The following is a 23,154-nucleotide window of genomic DNA, read 5'->3' as shown; positions in this document are numbered from 1 at the left end:
TATATATATATATATATATATATCCTAAATTGTTGAACTAAAATGTTATATTTGATATATTTACTAATTCCACTGTTCACTCGAAAGCCTTTTAATACAAATAAACTGTGCCTTGGTGATAGCAGCGGCTGGCAGCTTTCCTCTCTTATCAGAGCAGTAGTTTGCATGGGCCTGTCAGTGCAGTGTGTGTGTATGTGTGTGTGTGTGTGTGTGCATGCAGTCGGAGGGTGTTTGTGGCTGATTGTGTGAGTTAGTGAATGTGCAGAGTCAGTTTAGAGGCAGTTTGTATATTACAGAACTCTAATCCTATTTATAAACAAACAGCATTAAATCATACAATGCTGGCCACCCGCCTGACACACACACACACACACGCACACAACCAGTGAAGGATTATATTCTGTCCCCCTTATTCATTCCCCATGGCCATATGCTTGGCATTGGCCCCTCACACACACACACACTGAGGACACATGGCCAAAAAGGCATCTTTTAATAGCCTCCTGGTAATCTATTGACCTACTTTGCTATGCAAAATCACTTTAAAACTCATTTTTTCCTCTTTCTCTCTCACACACAATGCTCTGTTTTCATTTAGCTCCTATTCATTTTTTTAGAACAGCACAGCCATTAGTCCTCAAGTTTTACACGTGTAACGATTACCCAGACCTAATAAATCTTTTTTTAATTTTATTTAACTCACACTATTCAGAAAGTATTTACACACACAGCGAACAAATCCAAAGTGAGTTTTGCTGAAGCTGTTGTCGTGAATACCGAACACATGAGCACAGTAATAAACCGAGACTCCGAATGACCCCATTTAAATGGTCATTAATGTGCAACACCTGCGTAATAACCTTCCCTCTCTGTCTCTGTCTCCTTCCTAAATGAAAACGAAGCTCCTCTCTGTGGAGTGGCGTCCAACTAAGCGTGGCTTCCGGGCCAGATCCATCTTCCTCGCAGGAAGATAACACGGGACAAACATGAGCGATGTGGACCAAAGAGCCCTTGGGAGGAAACCTTCTCGGTGACCCATATCTGCTCCAGAGGATTAGATTCAAGAACCATTCTGTCTTCGAAAAGCCTCGGGTCCAACACAAATCCGCTCGTCTAATTAAACTATTCCTAAATATATTTTAGAACCATTTAATATAGTTTATGTCTATTAATCAAATGCCAAATTATCAAACTTTTATAAATGGCCTTGCAATATCTCTACTTTTACTCTACATGAATAAATGCATGAGTATGGAATCTGGAAACACTCCCATTTCCTTATCCCACCATCCCTGATAGCTGGATATTGCTCACATTAGCCAAATTTTGCACAGTTGTACGTGAGTAGGATTTTAGTATCTAAGGTTCAGTTTAATTTCCGTGTCTGTGATTTATTTATTGTAAACTTGCCAAAATATACCAAAACAGTTCAAACTACTTTGTTTTTCACTAACTTTATCAGCTAAGTACTTCACCGTTTGTGAAATGCCATGGAGACTTTAACAGAGCTTTTATGTTACACTCTGAGAAAATACTTTGAACTTTTAACAGGTTTTTTGTTGTTGATGTCGTTTTCTTTTCTTTTTTTTCCTTTCTTTTTTTTTTCTACAAATTTGACAACATCTAATACTACAGGGTATCCCAAAAGTCTCCGTACATAGGGGAAATTGACACATTTTAGCAAAATGTCTTAATTTTTTTTTTATACTTAGTTTATCGTCCATACATTTTCTGTACCACTTATCCTACACAGGGCCGCAGGGAGTCTGGAGCCTATTCCAGGGGACTTGGGGCACAAGGCAGGGCACACCCAGGATGGGGTGCCAACCCACTGAGGGATCAATGATACACATTCACACACTACGTACAATTTAGAGATGCCAATCAGCCTACAACACATGTCTTTGGACTGGGGGAGGAAACAGGAGTGCCTGGAGGAAACTCCCGAAGTATGGGGAGAACATGCAAACTCCTGGCACACGCAGGGCGGAGGGGTTAATTTAAACACCAACCCCAGAGATGCAAGGCAAACATACTAACCACTAAGCCACCATGTATTTTTTTGTTGTTCCAGATAGCCTTTAAGAATGCCTTTGACAAAAGTTTGCGAACAGTAAACATGGCAAGAACATCACACACAACACTGTTGCCAAACTAGGAGCCAATCTTGGGAGAGATGACTGTGTGTGTTTACAAAGAAATTGCAATCTCATGTAGAGGATGGTTTGTAAATAAAGTTTTGCTAAAAAAAATTGTTAATTTCCCCTATGCTTGAAGACTTTTGGGACACCCTGTATAAAGGTGGTGCAGTGGGTCTCATTGCTGCCTGGTTGGATCCTGAGCTTATGTTGCTGTCTGTGTGGAGTTTTACATTTGAGTTTCCTCCAGGATTCCCAGTTTCCTCCCACTTCCCAAAAACATTCCAGGAGGTGGGCTGGCTATGCTAAAATTCCCCTAAATGAGCATACGTGTACTCATGAAGCCCTGCGATAGACTGCCATCCCATCCAAGATGTATCCCACCTTGTGCCTAGCGTTCATGGTACACTATAGTCTTCAATCTTCAGCACAACCATAATCAGCATAAAGTTACTGACGCTGAATGAAATCAAGCCATGCAAGAGTTAACCTTTTAAACAAACAAAAAAATAATAATTTTTTGAGTTCAGAGGTACTCTAAATCTTTAGCGTGTGCTGCGGACTGAAGCATTGATGATTTGTTATAGAGCTTGAGTGAGGTTATGTAAATGAAGTGTGGTAATTGTAGATCCTCTGCTGGATGAGTATATTTTATTCATTCTGGCGCTTGAAAGGCCTTAGGTGGCTCTCTCATTTTCTCCAAAACGCACCACTCACACTCCTGCAGCTGGCCATCATTACAGCCCAGTGTCTCGTCTTTTCAGCATGCTCGCCAGTTTACAGCAGTGTTTATGGCAAAATAAGCCAAATGTCAAAGCGTGTTTTGCTCCCAGAACAATCACCTCTTAGTTTTCATGCTGCAATCATACACACTTTGCATACATTAAACGAACAATAAAGTGAAAAGCATCCATCTCTCGGCTGGGTAATTAACATGGAAATTGCTGAACGGTATTTTAACTGCTCTCTGCTCCCCTCCAGCCCTGATAGGCGTGTCGCAACGACACTTAACTAATGAATGAGCTAGTGATTTATGGGTAAGGAAAGCTCTATTGTGTGTGTGTGTGTGTGTGTGTGTGTGTGTGTGTGTGTGTGTGTGTGTGTGAGAGTTTCTAAAGGTCACAATTTTGGCCATCACTGTCCAATCTTGCACTGAGGGTTGGTCAGCAACACACCACCATATTAGCACTCTTACTTAAAGGACAGAGAGAGTTAAGAAGATTGTCTCATTTAATAGACATAGAGTAAGAGCAGGAAATCTATCCAAATGTAGTCCAGTGGAAAAGCTTCCAATAATTTAAAGCTCTGTAACAAGATCTGACTCCATATGAAACTCCTCACACTCGAGCCTCCTGAGTTGGACTGATGCTTCTTTTTTTTATTATTTATTTTGCTTTTGTCTCTCTGTGTATCACCTCAGGCCAGCATGTCTTATGTGGAAGCAAAAGAATCTTTTCCTCCTCTATCCACTTCTTTTTCTCTATTTGCTCGTCACCCTCCAGTTACTTTACTCTCACTTTCCATTTAAGTTTTCTCTTCCCTAGTTCACTCTCCGCTTTCTTGTCTCGGATCTCTTGCTCCGTGTCCTCGGGGCTGTGTGTGAGAATGATTTTTTTTCTTTCTCCGTGTCCCCTTCTTTCCCTTCTATCTGCATTTTTTGTACTCCTCACTAGATCATGTCCCTTCATTCACCCATTTTTCTCTCGTCACATTTTAAATTCTTTCCCCTCTTTCTTCTCGCTGCTCTTGCTTGGAGCGCTATGCCGGTGGCATCATGCCTTGTTTCCATGAGCTGATCTGCCAGATGGAATCTCCTCCATGGAAGTTTCAGTTTTAAAGAAACTACATAGCTTTTTATTCTTTTCTTCTCCCTCTCAAACACCACAGCCGTAATCGTTTGCCACGCGTAAACTTGTTTGTTAGTATTCAAGGAAGTTCTCAGATGAGAACGCTTCCAACATTTCTTCAAATTAAAATCGACTCCGCGTATGGTTCACCAAATGTGTTTTTATTTCATTTTTACAAAACAACATGGACTACCAAAAAGTTAGTCAGCTGAACAGATCCCCCCCCCCCCCCCTTTTTTTTTTTTTTTTTTTTAACTGAATGGAACACATTTTCACACTGTCGCTGAAGCAGTCCTTAAAAAAGAAGAAAAAAAAAGACAGACAGAAAGCCTTCCATAACGCACAAAATACAGTGTGGAGTTTGGTCAGATGTTATCTGAGTGGGAAATGAAAGCTAACGGTGTCCTTAGCTTAAACACATATTGTGCTCTGTATCGTTTGTTGCTCTCCAAACACAACAAGAGTGCAATATCATGTATCATGTAAAAAAAAAAAAAGTACTGGGTACATTTCTACAAAAAAAAAAAAAAAAAAAAAAAAAGGTTGGCACATTCAGATAACTTTTTTTTGTAAATTTATATCAGACCTTTTGACATGTTTTCTTTTTACGTCTTTTTCTTATAAATACAATATATTTCTTCTTTCTCTCGATCTGGACCCCGTGTAAAAAGCTTACAGAGAAGACTATTTACAGTGACAATGGGATTAAAAATGGCCCCATGAAAGTCATAAATAACAATAATAATAATAACGTAATGAAACGTCCATGATTTGTATGCGATGAGGCAGGTAATGAATCTGCAGACTCGTCCTCATCTTCCTCTCTGCTCATCTGTTCTTTCAGGCAAGAAAACGAGAGAATACTGATGGCTGTGTTGACCAAAGAATTATTTTCCCCCTTGTTTACTAGCATTCACTTATCTCATCTCCTAAAAAAACAAAATAAAGACAAAAATATATATATATTAGATTTAGGTTTACAGTAATTAAAAAAGGCACAAATCGTACTGGCAATAAGTAGTTGAGAACAAAAAAGCGCTTTTGTAGTCAACCATTTCACAAACATTCAGCATTAAATTTCTTTTGGAAAGCGAAGCCAACACATTCAAGAAGAATCTCAGATGGTTCCTGAATTATTGAATTTAGAGTGTAGACTAAATAGTGTAGACATCTAAGTGATGCTTAGAATTGACTTATTTCAAATGCAGACTGCAGCTGGAATCAGAAACCTCATAAATCATAATTGTCTATTAGAATGGTAATTGTGCGGTGTTGTCTGAGATGTGTGCGTTGAACGTGTCATATATCGACAAAACACCAAGAAAAATTCCTAATACGTGTAAATGTCTATGGCGAGGAAAATGATTCTGATTCTGTTAAACACTGTCCCATGCTTATCTCAGGATTTACATTCACAATATGTGAGTAATGACTGATAATCTCACTATACAGCTGCCAGAAGAGGATGGATTTTAAATCTGGTTCGTCTGAAGGTTTTTATTTCTCATGTCATATCAGGCCTTGACATTGTCGCCTCTGGCTTGCTCATTATGAATCTGAATCTACATCTGGATTTAGTAAAGCTGCTCTGTGACAATGACTACGTTTGCATGGACAGCAATAATCGAATTATTGACCTTATTCTGAATAACACAATATTGTGATTAAGGTGTTTACATGAGTCGCTTTTAGAATATTCCTTTCATGTTCCCGTTTTATATGTTATAGAACATAGATCGATTAATGGCACACATCATTATGTCTCCACGCCACGCCGTCTGACGTTCCCTCCAGAATTTCACGTATCAACATACAGTTCGTCTTCATTATGGTACTGTATACAGTTTTGGGTGTTTAATTTTTAATTTTATGAAAGCTTCAAGTGAGGTTAATTATTTATCATGCCATACCTGCAAATAGACGACTGCTTGAAGCTGTGGGCTGCATCCGAAACTGTGTATTTAACTACTATATAGTAGTTGAAATACATGTGTTTCACCTACTATGTAGCAGGTAAGTATGCAGTTTCGACACAGCCGTGCTCTGGTTTGCCAATTGGTTGAGCACTGCTGTGTGTGATCGTGTCCTGTCACAAAATGCAGTGAAAAATCCAACACAACATTAATAGTGTGATTAAGGTGTGTACATGTCTATAATGTACTTCGATAATGCGACTAAAATAGGAATACTCCACATGTCTTAATTCGATTTGTGTTTACTTCCAGTATGACTTTAGTTGGATTAAGGTCATCAATAATCGATGTTTACATGGTAGTTTCTTAATCAAAGTATTGTCTTAATCGGGTTAATATCAGATTATTGTTGTCCACGTTAATGTACTGACGGTCTTTTCCTAAACAAACTATACAAATAAAACCGAATTGACATGTACGCAATTTCCATAATGCATAGACACAATTATTTCCAAACACACTGTATGTTAACAGACAGACACAATTTCGTTGATGTGTTATATTTTATTCATGAGGAAACGTTTACACATTTGAATCAGATCAATTCAAGGCATTAATTTTTTTTTGTTCAGTATCGCGACTGATTATCATATGATCTGAGACTGTCTCTCGAAGCCCCTTTCCCCTGCCACTGAGCACCTTTTCACGCGCCTTGTGCGGCTGGGAAAGATAACGATGAGGAAAAGGGTAACCCGAAACCCCCTCCCCCGGGAACACACAGCCCTCTTTTGTCAGGGCGGCTTTTAAAGCTCCCGGAGGGGGAAACCTGAGAGGGGAGATAGATCTGAGACAGGGGTCTGTGAAGGACACGGGTTTATGCCCTGTTTCCCATGGCAGGACTCCCCCTGCTTAAGAGAAAAAAAAAGGTTTAGATCATAAAAAGAAGGGGTTGGGGTCACGGGGATGGCATTATGGGTGTGTTCTCTTTGGCTATACTGAGTCTTTCTGTGCTGCTGATCAAAGCTCAGGTCAGACACAGAGTCTGCATCACAAATACTATAGAGCTTTGTTTAGAAGTCAAGCCCAGGAACACAAACTGATTTGAGCTGGAGCAAAGTCTGTGCTGTAAATATATTGTCAATATTTTCCTAATAACATACATGTATGTGTTGTAGCCTGGGAAAAGACTTTGTACTATATACAGCTCTGAAATATGTTTCTCTTTTTCACGTTTCAACTTTACATAAAGTTATAGAATTTATTAAAAAAATAATACATAAAAATGTAATGTAATTTTAAAGATTCCAAAAACAGTATTACATTGATTGTCTAAAAGCAACTGCTATATATTGATTAAATATGCAGTTCATTTGAAATGCAATAAATAAAATATAAAAATAATAAATATGACCATAAAATCTGAACCCCCCCCCCTTTTATGCTAAATAGCTAACAGCTGTTTTTGCAGCCGAATTTGCTACTCTGGCTCCTAATCTACCTAATATGATCTTTGCAAAAAAACAAGGAAAGTTCAGAAAGTTAATAAAAGCATTTCAACATGGTTTAGGGAAAATGTACTTCTTAAAGTAGAGGTGTCAAAGTACAGTATGCTACGCAGAGAAGCCCGATTTTGATCAAAACCAGAGTGTTTCTCAAAATCTTTCTGCCAGAATTCAGACACGCCAATATCTAACGGATTTATCTAGGCCGCCTCACATATACTCAGCAAAAAAACAACAACCATATACTCCTTTTTCTGGAGACTGTATTTTAAAGATAATTTTGTAAAATCCAAATAAGCTTTACAGATCTTTATTGGAAAGGGTTTAAACAATGTTTTTCATGCTTGTTCAATGAACGATAAACAATTAATACACATGCGCCCATGGAACAGTCCTTAAGACACTTTAACAGTTTACAGGTGGTAGGCAATTAAGGTCATAGTTACAATAACTTAGGACACTAAAGAGACCTTTCTACTGACTCTGAAAAACACTAGAAGAAAGATGCCTAGGGTTCCTGCTCCATGGTTCCATGCGTGAACATGCCCTAGGCCTGCTGCAGGGAGGCATGAGGACTGCAGATGTGACCAGAGCAATAAACTGCAATGTCTGTAATGTAAGACGCCTAAGACAGTGCTACAAGAATGACAGCTGATCGTCCTTGCAGTGGAAAATCACATGTAACCATGTGTCCCCCCCAGACATGATGGAGAACTTGCAAATACCTTGGTGGAAGAGTGGGGTAACATCTCAAAGAAAGAACTGACAAATCTGGTGCAGTCCATGAAGATGAGACTCACTGTAGATCTTAAAGCAGCTGGTGGACACCACATTCTGAGTGTTACTTTTGATATTGACCCCCCCCCCCCCCCCCCCCCCCTTTGTTGAGGGATTCATTATTCCATTTCTGTTCATTAAAATTGTCTGTGAAACTTGTTCAGTTTTTGTCTCAGTTGCTGAATGTTTTTATATTAATACAAATATTTACACCACTCTGTCCAGGATTTCACGATTTTGCGATCGCAGAAATCAACACAAAATTAAGCAAACTCCGCAATGTTCAGAGGAGCTTGTGATTTTTAAAAATTACTGCCGATTTACCTCAGATTGTTGTCAAGACCTGTCATGTGATGCCATCACAATGTGCATTCAACCAAAGCCCTTTTCGATTCACATGCGTCGAACAATACAGCTAAAAGGTATCATTTACCATATCCTGCATGGACTGATCTACACTCTTCAAGCAGTGGAAACAGGAATGGACCTGAAATTCAAGCTTAGAATTTTTTTAAACACTCAGTGCAAACTTTGGTTTGGTAATATATATATATATATATATATATATATATATATATATATATATATATATATATATATATATATATATATATATTATATCTGATTGGATTGAAGAAGTGGTAAATGTTGACTTTTCTCCAAAAAAGAATTTTCCCCAAGGGCAAATTATCATGGCAGTTTGACAACCCTTTATTCCATTTGAGAACAAAAAATGGGCTTCTTTTCTGTAACGAAAGCACTTCGAGTGATCCATTCGAGACCCAAACTGGCTAGAAATCGTGAGCCCTTTCCAGCTCAAGTCATAGTACGAAAAGAAATAACACGTAATGTTTATGTATTGTGCCTAATTACTGACAATTATGTTGTTGGTGTGAGATTAGTTTTAGAATTGAAGGGCTTAAGGGGCAATTAAAGCTTTACTGATTGAGAGCTTTGCCTCCTCAGTGCTATTGAAACAGATTACAGCCCCTACAGGGTTATGTTTAAATAATTACCTCAGATCCCAATATCCAAGTTGATCTAAGATGCACATCTTCAGTTCCAAAGCGTCTTACCTCATTCCTTTTCCGGCTGTTTCCATGACCTCTGGATCCTGTCGAGCCTCGCGACGAAGAACTTCCTGCTGTGGAACAGTTGCTGGACATCTGACCGCGGGACAGAATGTTGTGCTTGTTGTAAGGGACCAAGTCTTCATCTGTGGAGTGATTTATTGAGCACATCAGTCAGATGCTACCTTTGAGCTTTGGGAAATCATGGAAAAGGGGTTTAATTATGAACTCTAATGCGTCAAACTATATTTCACTGGGAGCATCTGTGCCTCTGTACTGCATAAGTCCATGTGTGTAATGAATCTGTAATGCACAGTCAGAGTGTAGATGTGTATTTCATTATGGTGTTAAGTTGCAAGCAGTTATCTCACCATCTTTGCGTCTCTGAGCTGAGTTCTTGCGTGTGTTTTTATCTCTCCTCTCCATGGAGGACAGCGAGGCCCCGTCTCTTTCTAAAGATGTGTGTCCACACTCCAGGTCTCCTGCTGGGAGTTGGACAGCCTCGTCCTCAGGAGGGGGCTCTGGAGGAGGAGGCAGGTCTGCAGAGATAAAATCTCACGGTTAACACAGACATTCTGTTGCAGTTAAAATCACCTGATTTAATTTTTCCCCCTAAAAACTAAAGAATATTACATAAGTACAGAATAAGTACACAATGTTCCTTTCCATTTCTCTAATGAACTTACTTCTGGATCATTCATCACTTAATTACACACATACACACACCAAGAATGTGAAGGCATTGTGTGTGTGGCTATTTATATTGCTTAATTGCTAATAATTGAGATTATTATATATCAAAAGCAGTTTTAAAAAGATGGCTGATATCTATTGCAAGTGGATGTGCAAATGACTAGAACATTAACACACGTTGACACACTTGCACCCACATTCACATAGAGCTTTGGCTTGTCACAAAATGTTAATCTCCACTCTTATTCACAACTCCATACATTTTAGATTATGTTGAAATAATTACCCAATTACCTCTTTTAAGTTAAAACCGGACAGACTTGACAGATGTAAGTCAAAGTTCCACTGATTTGCTCACCTTTATGGATGTTAGGCAGAGTTATTTCTGACCAAGTGGTCAAAAATGGGAACTGCACCAAGCACTAATAGGCCCATTGAGGAAGGAATCACTCTGCCCCATATTTGCTCTATAAATTTTTTAGTGGAGGAGCAGCAGACAGGACAGTTATTGGGCTAGTTTAAATATACTCTGCAGCCACCGAGACCTTTGTTTTTATAGCAAATATTCAGAACTTAATCTAATAAAGACATTTCCTCAAAGACAAAATCATAACAAAGTGCAGACAGTGTCCTGAACCATTTTTAGCATTATATTGGAAATAGTGGGAGAGGCAAACAAGGATTATAGCGAAATGTATGTATATCAGAAACACATGTGCACAATGGTGAGCTTCTTTTCTATGCATAGGCTGAGAAAAAGAAGAAAACTACTACATGTCTACTACAAGCTGTACTACGCCGATCTCACACATATAAAGCACACCTGCTTTATCAAACACAATTGTACAAAGATACACCTAAAACTGGTCAAAATAAGCTGCTAGACTGTATGCTGGATGACTGTACATTGTCAACTCTCAATTTCTAATTACAGGGTTACTCTAAAAATTCACTCGATAGTATCCTATAGCAGAAGTGAGCTGGGACAGCCTCCTGAATTCATAGTCTTTGAGGCTATGCCATTATTAATGTCATCTACAGTCACGAGCTGCTTCTGTCAGTATACACAAACATATAGAGAGTGACCAATATGCGAACTGCAACTTATACAGACATAATGAAACATACACAGAATTATAAATAGCTGAGCTGCTCTTACCTCCTTGTATGATGTCCCTGCGGTACTGGCTGGTCTTTGATGTTTTCTTCTTTACTCGAGCCTTCTGGCCAGGAGGAGTTTGGACCTGCTCTCCTGCAGAGGTTCTTGCTCGTCCTAATAAGGTTTTAAAAAAAGAAAAGTATTACATCTTATGTGGCTCCCTTAAAGCTCTAGACTCATAGCCTTGAACTTGTACCATTATATTATTTCAGTGCTTACAATTGTAGCACATAGTAGAAGATTAATCTTTTCAAATGGCTTTACTCTTGAGATTTCTTAACATAGATACAAAATATATGATTTTTTTTTTTTGCATGCTTACACACACACACAATAAAAACCCACATACACACCTGGTGCATTGAAATTATCTACACTCTGTGTTGCTCCTTGGCTTAAATCCCGTCTGTGTGCTGTGCGGTGTGGTGTGCCGCTCTCAGAGCTCTCCTGATTGGCTGACAGGTTTGGGTTGGACTGCGTGAGGGGAGGGCTCGGTGCCCGAGGGATGGGCACCGGTCCACATGGCAACCGTCTGTCAACATCAAATGAGGCAGAATGTGGACAGGTCCATTACACATCAATAAACGACTGAATGAATAGACAGCTGTTAAATCTTTACATTAACTGTTTTCGTGAACTTTCACCAGGGAAGACATGTAACAACAGAGTCAGAATAAAAAAGAAACCTATTCTACTATTCTGCATCAGGAAATAATGGGTGCAATAAACAGAAACTGGGAGCGGGATCAATTATTCAGAAGGTACATTTCTGTGAGGCAGAAACCGGGGAGTAAGTATTAAACACCTCCAGAGAGAAGGAAAACAAAATAAAATATCTTCGTGTCATAGCAGGGAGGTAAAAGACAGGAAGTGAATTCACTGAAGAACGATGCGTGTGATATACAGACACAGTGAGGTGAGGAGAATGTCATCTACTTCACACACACAATTTAACAATACAGAATGATGTGTGTGATGTACGGTTACAGTGAAGCAAGGAGAACATCATCTATCTCTCACACACATTATCTTGTCAGGACTATGCCATCTCTTGAAACACATACATGGGAACTACAAGTGTATAATACATATGAAAGAATAAATATGAATTAATCTAGAGCACGGTGGCTTAGTCGTTAGCACATTGGTACTCCGGTTTCCTCCCCCAGTCTAAAGACATGCATGGGAGGCTGATTGGCATGGCCAGAGTGTCTGTAGTGTATGAATGGGTGTGTGAATGTGTATGTGATTGTGCCCTGTGATGGATTGGCACAATGTCTGCCTTGTGCCCCATGTTCCCTGGGATAGGCACCAGGTTCACTGCGAACCATTATGGATAATCGGTATAGAAAATGGATGGATGGATGAATTAGTCTAAAGAAAAATAAATCTTCAGCCTTTATAATCAGTGCTACATGTAATTTCCTGTTCACATGATGGCATGTTTTGACCCACTTCATTTTCCACTTTTCACATTTTGGTAATTGTTTCCAGTTCTTGTTAACCTTTCACATAACTAGTTCCAGCTGTTCCCATTTTAGCTTTATCTACCATATGTAGCTCATTTTTCTGTTGGTCCTCACATAGACTACAATAAATTTAAGACATGTCTAGTTCCTTTTTTTTTTATTTAATATGTAGTATTTGGGTTTTGAAGCTAGCATGTCTATTTAGTTTTGGACTAAGGGTATTTGCCTTGCCTAACTGTTATGGACTGGCAACAATTCTAAAAAAAAAAAAAAAACAAAAGAAAAAAGAAAAAAGAAAAAAAAGCCATATAAAACTCTGAAAATGCAGTATGTCAAAAAGGGATGTAACCGAATACAAATATGTGGAATGAACAGATAACATGTTCTAAACAGATACAAATACAGAGACGAATAGGTGGTACACTATTCTGTTTTTTTGTTTGTTTTTGTTTTGTTAGTTTACAGGATAAGATCTCATTTGGACTTTCATGCGGGCGTGAGCAAGGTCAGATATGAATGTGCTGTGCTGCGCAATGCATTAACAGCATCTGCCAGGTCAGGTTGCCAGTGGTTTAAATTAGACTGCTAGTTGGGTTATAAACCATCCACATCCATTATAAAATACTTCATGGAGGTACAAACAAAATAATAACTTTGTGAGTAGAATGTTATAGTTATATTGTTATAAAAACAAAAACAAAACAAAACAAACAAACAAAAAAAACAGTGCCATGCACATCTTTTAGTTGAGACCAATTATGAACTGGAGAGATGTAGCTGAGGTTGGGGAACTTTAGAGTCCTTTAAATAAATAAGTAAATAAATAAATAAGTAAAAATAAAAAAAAACTTACTCTGGCCCTTACACCTCTACTCTGCGCACTTTGCTTTTCTAGAACGTAATTAAAAATCTTGTTTGGTGGCACTACTTGTATTGTTCCCCACTTGATATAACGTTTTGCTTGTATTTCCTCATTTGTAAGTCACTTTGGATAAAAGCGTCTGCTAAATGAATAAATGTAAATGTCAGAATTAATAGACCATGCTGACAGTGCTGCCATTTCTACCTCAGGGTTTAAAAAAAAAACTAAAACAAAACAAAAAATGTCCGGTTTAGGCCATGCCCACTTAAAAATCCAAATACGGATACAGATAGCCGCATTGTGTCACATCCCTAATAATATATGTCAATATAATGATAATCTCACCGTCCCAGCTGGTGTTGTTCAGACTGGTGCAAGCGTGGTGGTGTGTCGTTGCAGTGCCGTGCATCCTCTCTTGGTGAGGGTGTGAGGGTGGCTGTGGACTGGTGGCTGTAGGAGGTGGTTGGAGATGAGGCATCTCCTCTGGGAGGAGGACATGGTCCGTCCTCTGCTACACCGTCCATTAGATAGGTTCTCTCTGGCAGTGGTGGACACCAGTCCTCCTCGTCAGTGCTGTGAATTTTACAGAAAATAACAGAAGTTTACTATGACTACTGCAATAAACACAAGCACATCATTGCTAACTCTTTGTAATCAATCAACCTGAGCAATCAGTTTCAAGTCACCCTATCAATTTCCACAGCAATGCAGGCATTCAATACAGTGCCGGTTTCCTTGTCAAAGAAGAATGATAATCACTTGATACTTTTTGAGTGACACTCTACTGTACCCTAAGGCCACTAAATGGATCTTTGTTAATGAAACAGGTATTGGAACTAACTGTTGCTAAACTTTCTTTGTGACAAAGCTTAGAGTTAAGGGCAGGTATAAAGCTATCAACGTAATGCAATAATCAGACCCATGTTCTCTCAAAAAGACCTTGGGGGTCCATGCAAAGGTCAGCAATGCTATCCTCAAGTTCATTGCAAATTGGAGAACTTCACTGTAGGCTAGTAATGGAAATCGAGTTTGGATGTGTGGCTGTGTGTGTGGACGTGCTGAATGATCCTATTCTGCTTGGAGCGAGGAACACGAGAAGGGCTGCACCTATAGCTGGCAAACATTGTTACCACAGCCCGGCTAGACGTGAGCGGAAAAGAGAGAGAGAAAGGCTGCTTCAGCGCTATCGCCTCCCCCTCATCTCAGCAGTATAATCTGTAAATCAGCCCTGTTTAATGTCTGTGGTTAATGTACTTTACCTCCTCTGCGAACCCTTCAGTCCAGGTGAAGAAGTAGTGGAGAGCAATAAACGTGGTCTGCCTGTCTCCACTTGTACACACACTCACATGCACACAATGCCTGTGGTCAGGCCACTCAGCAGCTAAAGCTAACTCTTCTCCAGGCTAACGTGAACGTAATGTGATTGTGAGAGAGGAAAGAACAGGCGCATTCAGTCCACAGACCATAGCAACAGCCAGCATGCCACTAACTTTGTTAGTCTCCACTGAGAGCCCTGTCAGGCCCAATAAAAACAACAGCACAGCTAATGGAGCAACTGGTGCTGGAATAAGTAGGAAACATGACATTTGAGACTGGCTTTCATCCAGCCAGCAACATTATGACTGCAATTTGATTCAGATCAAATTCAAATGTCATAACTTTTCGACAAGGACAAGCCGACAAGGAAATGGAAGTTAAGAAAACTGTGTTCCATCCGACCGAAAACCTTACACAGCCGACCATAAAACCTAACCCTGATGATGACAATTCACTCCATTTGGACCAGATTTCTTAAAAAAAAAAGAAAAAAAAGTCCTTTCAGGATTAAGTCTAGCTAGACCTTGCAGAAACTTTCAGAAAGGATTATCCGGGGGGAAAAAGTCTGTAAAAAGTAGTCAAAGTCTAGTATGGCCTGTCCGCACCAAAATAGATTTTTTAAAAATTATCTCACACCTGTCTCACCAAACAGATATGATTTAATTTTAGCCAACATTTCTTTCCACACCAACTCATTCAGACACCCACCCATCAAAATGTGACTTGATCTGCAGCAGTCTTAGGATTGTGTGGTTTGAATGTCTGTGTGGTGATGAAACACAGAACCGCTGTTTGTTCACTGTCCCACTGACTCATGTGACTAATTTGAACTCTGTCTTTAAATGAATTTTCCTCTGACTGCCCTCAACTCCAACTTTACACTGATGTTGTACATACAGCCAGTGGTTTTCTTGATAAAAATGATGCATGCTGTTGCTATATTCCTGCCATATAGTAATGCTTAAAGGAACAGAACTGAATATCTCTTACATTATACATATCTTAATTGTAGGTGATTAATACAAGGTGTTCCCAGATTTATAATTAAATAAATTTCTAATAAAATAAATACAAGGTTGCAAGGTGGGGGGCATGGTGGCTTAGTGGTTGGCACCCCGTCTAGGGTGTACCTCGCCTTGTGCCCCGAGTCCCCTCGGATAGGCTCCAGGCTACCCCATGACCCTGTGTAGGATAAGTGGTACAGAAAATGGCAGGATGGATGGGTTGCAAGATAAATGTTAAAGACGCTAAATGTACTTTCTTAGTAAGAAATATTTCAGAATAGATGAAGCTTGTTCTATAGTTCTATTATTGCATGTATTTCTCTATCACAACAACTACCAAGAAGGGAGGATAAAAGCTAACACATGCTTGCTCTGAGACATGTGAAGCCAGCCAACCACATCTTTTGAACTGCTGCTCATGCTGCATCATAGGGCAGCGTAACACTTGGAGGAAAGTGCTATGTACCGTCTTCCGCATAAATGAGCTCACAGACAGCTGCAGTTGGCTAATGTTGCTCTGATTGAAAGGGGAGAGAGAAAGCATGGACAATTTCACTCGTGGATGGCAGTGGCTTTGTCAGGATTCAAACCGATCTCCCGACAATGGGGTCAATGCTTTTCTGTTGTGACATTAGGGAGCCAGGTTTTTTTTTCCACGCCTGCCCATTCCTGGAGTTGTTTTTATTTGTACCGTCCACAATATTTTCTGGGTTAATGAATTTTCTCTGTCAGGCAAGCTTCATATCTGACCCTCTGCACCAGTGACATTTGGATTTGGCTTCCTGTGAGATCTCAGTCCTGATGCACACCTCCATGTTTAAGTGTCTATCGGCTTAATAGTTGTGACAGAGGGCCGTAATATGGTACAGTAATATGATACACAGATTTATTACATTGCACTGGGTTATTTATCCATCCATTTTCCAAACCGCTTATCCTACACAGGGCCGCGGGGAGCCTGGAGCTTATCCCACAGAACAAGGCAGGGGACACCCTGGACGGGGTGCCAGCCCATCGCAGGGCATAATCGCACACATATTCACAGACTATTTGGAAATGGCAATCAGCCTACAACACATGTCTTTGAACAGGAGAGAAAACCAGAGAATGTGGAGGAAACCCCTGAAAAACGGGAAGAACATGCAAGAACAAGAACAAGTTCATGATTCCCCAACCCCAGATGTGTGAAGCAAACCTGCTAACCACTAAGCAACACAACCCCACTGATTTAACCAGGAAATGTAATTTGTATGGCTGTTTGATACATTCTTTGCTGTTTTTTTTTTTTTTTTAATCAGCAATTCACTGCAATAATAAAACTGCTTAAGGATAGAATAAGCTATGGAAAAGACGACTAGTCGACTACATTTTGAATTACTAATCAACTAGTAAAAAAAATTATATCTGTACAACCACTAATCAGTAGTAGAATGCTCTTACCCCATGTCCTCTATATGTACATCCTCGTCATCATCCGCACAGTGTTCTAACTCTGAAGAGGGAGGTGGAGGTGGTAAAGGCTCCATCCAGTTCAGAGACGGAGTCTTCACTGCCTTCCCTATTGACTTCTGCTTTGACTGTTTAGCTGAATGAATCATCACGGCGAGTGAAATTGGTACAAAATATTCACATCAAAACTGCAATCACAATCTGAGTTAAAGGAAAACATAATGTAAAATGGGAAAATAGAAAAAAAAATGCATTCATTTTCATATAATCTGTACCATTATCTGCTTTAGAGCGGTCTGGCTGAGCGTACTGCACACTGGATGTTCCGGGTTGGTTCATCCAGTGGCCAACGTCTTGGTCGGGGCTGCAGGGTGTCTGGTTAGTAAAAGGCATGATGGGAGTGCTAGCATAGGGCGTCGTGTGCTGAGAGAACTGGGCAGAGAAGCTGCGTAGGTCTTCAGCAGTAGGGTCGATGGTGCTGTAGATGGGGCCCTCGTTGGAGCCGTTGCTGTACTTCTCATTCTGGTTGAGGTAGTTGGAGATGCCAGCCTCTAAAAGTAGCAAGGAAACAGAGTTGAGATCTTAGTGTTTTGCATGTTCTTTGTGAACTGTGTCTTCCTATTCTGTGAACTTGGTTGTAGACACTGACAATTATACAAATAAAACTGTTCCAGAAAATGTGCTCTGATCTTAAGTGCCCTCCCTGGTACAGTGTGATAAATGCCATATAAACTTATTCATGATTTATTTGTGAAGTTGGAATTTCACTTAAAGTTTATCCTATATCTTATTAACCGTATTACTTGGTATCTGTGTTATGTTTTTACATTTTGATTTCTATTTTGACTTCAGCTTGTACTTGTTGATCGTCTGCACACATGATTTAACCCTTATCATGTTTTTGAGGTTGCAGTGACCCCGTATGTGATGCAATGTTTTCCTTTTATCACACTCTCAAGGTTTTAGTTTCTGATTTCTTGGGCCCATAAAAGAAACTAGTTTGAGGCAGTTTTATCATGCATCTGCAGTCTCATGCCTTTACACCTCTTTTGTTAGACTGACTGACTCTGCTCTTCTACAGGGGATTTTAATCCCACCAGTGATAATAAATAACTGAAGCTATTACTATGGATTACTATGGGAGTAATTCAAATCAAACTTTATGTTTGCTGACATATGTCTCAGGTTTCTCACCATTGTAGTATCTCTCTGCTGTGTCATGTTTGGAGGTACAGCAGTTGACTGAATCTTTTCCATTATGCACAAGGTTTGTACTGGGCCAGGAATCCGCAAGCCAGGGGTAGTTCCCAATATTAGAGCCCAACACACCAGGCCTGGAAAACAAAATAGAGTATTATTCCAAAGTCTTCTAAGATCTTCATCACAACAATATTAACTGTACACTGAGGCACCTACCTTCCATTTAGTCCTGAGCTTTCCCCATGAGGAAAGCCAACTACAAGATAAAGAGGACAGCATATAATGTTATAATTCGTGAATATTTTAATACAGTTATGTGTATATACTGTATGTTTGAGCGCGGTTATGCATGTTACTTTATCTACCTGCTGGTGTATATGCGAATGAAGTGGCGTAGTGGCTTAGTTCCTTTCTCTTCTTGCGTCTGCAGTATATCCACACGCTGAAGCCCATGAGGATTACCCAGCATGCCCCACCAATACCCGCGATGAAGGCAGGCTGCTTTACCACATCTGTGATCTGCTCAGCAAGACTGACATTCTGATCTGAGTCTCCGCTCCCATTTGGGACAGGCTGCTCTGATGGTAACTCTGAGAGTGAGAGAGAAGGAACAAAAAAAAAAAAAAAAGGGTTCGAACACTAGCTCACGTCTCATAGCAAATGTTTTGCTGGAATTTAAGGCACTGTGCAGTGCAACAAAATGAATCATACTCTTTTTTTCAGAGGACACAATACCGTTGCAATAACATCTCTGTAGATAAAATCATAGAGAAAAATATTAGCTGTTATATGAAGGAACTGTATCTTAGGCTGTAGTAGCCACTCACTGATAAAGACAGGGACTGGATGACTGTGTATGCCCACTCCAGCACTGGTCACTGCTGCCACCTCCACCTGGTAGAGGACGCCGGCTAGCAGACCTTTCATCACCGTCGACAGCACATTCCCGTCCACTGTCTGGTTAATATGGGAGCGTGCTTGAGAGTCATTTCCCAAGCACCAGATCTGAGAGAGATACCAATTTTATTAGTATTGCAATAACAGCAATACTGAAAAAACTCAAGTCTGTGAAATATTTATACTTAATATTATACTTAAGGATATAATGTACACTATCTTTTCATGTGACAACACTGGAGAAATGACACTTTGCTACAATGTAAAGTAGTGAGTGTACAGCTTGTGTAACAGTGTAAATTTGCTGTCCCCTCAAAATAACTCAACACACAGCCATTAATGTCTAAACTGCTGGCAACAAAAGTGAGTACACCCCTAAGTGAAAATGTCCAAATTGGGCCCAATTACCCATTTTCCCTCCCCGGTGTCATGTGACTTGTTAGTGTTACAAGGTCTCAGGTGTGAATGGGGAGCAGGTGTGTTAAATTTGGTATCATCACTCTCACACTCCCTCATACAGGTCACTGAAAGTTCAACATGGCACCTCATGGCAAAGAACTCTCTGAGGATCTGAAAAAGAATTGTTGCTCTACATAAAGATGGCCTAGGCTATAAGAAGATCACCAAGACCCTGACACTGAGCTGCAGCACGGTGGCCAAGACCATACAGTGGTTTAACAGGACAGGTTCCACTCAGAACAGGCCTCGCCATGGTCGACCAAAGAAGTTGAGTGCACGTGCTCAGCGTCATATCCAGAGGTTGTCTTTGGGAAATAAACATATAAGTGCTGCCAGCATTGCTGCAGAGGTTGAAGGGGTGGGGGGTCAGCCTGTCAGTGATTAGACCATACGCCGCACACTGCATCAAACTGGTCTGCATGGCTGTCGTCCCAGAAGGAAGCCTCTTCTAAAGATGATGCACAAGAAAGCCCGCAAACAGTTTGCTGAAGACAAGCAGACTAAGGACATGGATTACTGGAACCATGTCCTGTGGTCTGATGAGACCAAGATAAACTTATTTGGTTCAGATGGTGTCATGGATGTGTGGCAGCAACCAGGCGAGGAGTACAAAGACAAGTGTGTCTTGCCTACAGTCAAGCATGGTGGTGGGCGTGTCATGGTCTGGGGCTGCATGAGTGCTGCCGGCACTGGGGAGCGACAGTTCATTGAGGGAACCATGAATGCCTACATGTACTGTGACATACTGAAGCAGAGCATGATCAGTATGCAGTATTCCAGCATGATAATGACCCCAAATACACCTCCAAGACGACCACTGCCTTGCTAAAGAAGCTGAAGGTAAAGGTGATGGACTGGCCAAGCATGTCTCCAGACCTAAACCATATTGAGCATCTGTGGGGCATCCTCAAATGGAAGGTGGAGGAGCACAAGGTCTCTAACATCCACCAGCTCAGTGATGTCGTCATGGAGGAGTGGAAGAGGACTCCAGTGGCAACCTGTGAAGCTCTGGTGAACTTCATGCCCAAGAGGGTTAAGGCAGTGCTGGAAAATAATGTTGGCCACACAAAATATTGACCCTTTGGGCACAATATGGACATTTTCACTTAGGGGTGTACTCACTTTTGTTGCCAGCAGTTTAGACATTAATGGCTGTGTGTTGAGTTACTTTGAGGGGACAGCAAATTTACATTGTTACACAAGCTGTACACTCACTACTTTACATTGTAGCAAAGTGTCATTTCTTCAGTGTTGTCACATGAAAAGATATCATCAAATATTTACAAAAAAGTGAGGGGTGTACTCACTTTTGTGAGATACTGTACCTTTAAAGGTCTATGTACTGTATATATAACGTCTATATTAACGTAAAACAGTAAAGTTAAATTACATAAGGAACTCAACACACAGTTGAGGTAATAAGTTTACATATGCCTTGCAGAATCTGCAAAATGTAATTTTTTTTTTTAAATAAGAGGGATCATAAAAATTACTCTTTGGGTTTTTTTCATTTACTACTGCCCTTCAGAAGATACATAAGATATTTACATTTAATCCAAAAGACAAAATAATAACAATTTACACTGATCATCCTGTTCAAAATTTTACTCCCCCTTGGCTCTCTATCGTGTTTCCTTCTTGAGAATCAATGAATGTTTGCACCTTTTGTAGTAGTTGTGTACGAGTCCCTCAGTTGTCCTAAGTGTGAACAGATGGATCTCAAAAATCATATAGTGACTGTTGGAAATGGGTCAAATATGCTGGAAAAGCAAAGAATGTGCAGGAACTGGAGGATTTCTGAAGAACAATGGGTAGTTTAACTGCTCAGGGCAAACAAGGGACTCATGAACAACTATCACAAAACATAAAAACAGTCGTGGATCATCCAGGTAACAACACACAGGATTAAGTATCAACTGTATGTAAACTTTTGAACAGGTTCATTTGTGTAAATTCAGTTATTATTGTGTCTTAAACAAATAGCTTATTCAGGGCACTACTAAATAAAACACAATGTTTTTTTTAAAAATAATCTCTCATTATTATTATTATTATTATTAATTACTAACATTTTGCAGATTCTGCAAGATTAAATTTATGACCTCAACTGTAAGCGCTTCACCTTGTTCTTGAGTGCACTTTCATTAATACAATAAGTCTCCAGATTCTCTATAGACTTTTAACTCGTGAAAGCATTTTCCAAATGGTTTATATTCCATTAAACATCATAATCACTGATCATTCAGAGAATTACGCACATATTGTCCTCATTCATACACGGTATATAGTCAAACTTTAACAATTTAAACTAGACAAAGTAAAACTAAACACTTAACATCCATTTACCACTTTGCTCAGCTATTCAATTCCATTTCTGCCCTGATTGTCCAATACTCTTACCCTGTACTCTTGGATGATACCATTTTGCATCTCAGCAGGGGGAGGCTGCCATGAAACACTGATGCTCGAGCTGTTGCTGAGTGTGACTGTTGACACAGTAACTGACTGAGGAGGAGCGCTGGGGACTAAAAAGAGAAAAAAACAGCAGAATTCAAAAGTTACATTTGACACCATAATCATGTAGTTATGTTTTATAAGCCGTAGTATTTATATGTTTTTTGTTTGTTTGTTTGTTTTTTTACCAAACAGAAAAAGTGTATTACATAAGCAACCCAATATAAGAGTCTCACCCTCTTCTGGAGTGCGGAGGATCAGTGTGTGGCTGTCGATGCCCTGGAATTCATTGAAGTAGGGCCTGATTTTTACCTCGTACTCTGTGCCTTTGAGCATGTTATTGAGGACAGTGCTGTGCTCAGTGGCTGCTTTCACATCCTGCTGAAACCAGGAGCCACCACTTGGACGGTAGAGCAACCGATAGCCCTGGATATACTGAGACTGGCGGTCAACCTGGGACAGTTATGTTCTTGGTTAGATAAGCTATAGATATTAATGGTACTGTACATATAGATGAGAGAGGCTGAGATGGGGATGCACTTTCACGGAATTAACCGTACAATATTTTAATCAGTTTCCTTTGTTGATACACATCATAAAGAAATGAAATGTATACTAAAAATGTAGTGCTGTTTGTTGCTAAGTTCCACCATCTCCACCTTCACAAGAGCTATAAATATGTAAAGTTAAACGGTAATTGCTTTCTCAAAGACACGTGAAGCTAGCCATGACATAACTTCAAACTCATGCCGTGTTCCACAGCAATTTATTGCACTTGGATGTGAAACCAAACTGCCCAATTCTGTACACAACAGATGCCAGTAATTGGCTTAGGTTAACAGTGTAGGGAGGAAAGCCTGAGAGCAGAGCCAATTATTCTCTGTTTGACTCCTCGCAGTGGACGCCCTGGCACTGTCTGAATTCAAGTGCCTTACTCATACGTT

At 39.9% G+C, this 23,154-nt stretch overlaps 1 protein-coding gene across 2 annotated transcripts in view; it reads right to left on the bottom strand.

Moving 5' to 3' along the window:
- Positions 1–4,134: 4,134 nt before the first annotated feature.
- robo3 (roundabout, axon guidance receptor, homolog 3 (Drosophila)) overlaps positions 4,135–23,154 on the bottom strand; it is a 103,247-nt gene continuing 84,227 nt past the window's right edge. For both annotated transcript variants that reach the window (XM_017489816.3, XM_053686801.1), the window contains 14 exons: positions 22,447–22,663; positions 22,157–22,281; positions 19,228–19,405; positions 18,766–18,990; positions 18,617–18,656; positions 18,395–18,534; positions 17,476–17,751; positions 17,192–17,336; positions 13,776–14,003; positions 11,453–11,631; positions 11,100–11,213; positions 9,619–9,786; positions 9,254–9,393; positions 4,135–4,914 (listed from right to left, as the gene is read on the bottom strand). In XM_017489816.3, the coding sequence (XP_017345305.1) occupies positions 4,903–4,914; positions 9,254–9,393; positions 9,619–9,786; positions 11,100–11,213; positions 11,453–11,631; positions 13,776–14,003; positions 17,192–17,336; positions 17,476–17,751; positions 18,395–18,534; positions 18,617–18,656; positions 18,766–18,990; positions 19,228–19,405; positions 22,157–22,281; positions 22,447–22,663 (2,187 nt within the window). In that variant the 3' untranslated portion in view covers positions 4,135–4,902. The remainder of the gene's footprint in view (positions 4,915–9,253; positions 9,394–9,618; positions 9,787–11,099; positions 11,214–11,452; positions 11,632–13,775; positions 14,004–17,191; positions 17,337–17,475; positions 17,752–18,394; positions 18,535–18,616; positions 18,657–18,765; positions 18,991–19,227; positions 19,406–22,156; positions 22,282–22,446; positions 22,664–23,154) is intronic.

This window comes from Ictalurus punctatus, chromosome 16, assembly GCF_001660625.3.
Source record: "Ictalurus punctatus breed USDA103 chromosome 16, Coco_2.0, whole genome shotgun sequence".
NCBI lineage: Eukaryota > Metazoa > Chordata > Actinopteri > Siluriformes > Ictaluridae > Ictalurus > Ictalurus punctatus.
Note: the sequence above shows the minus strand (reverse complement) of the source record. Positions and strands in the feature narration are given on the sequence as shown.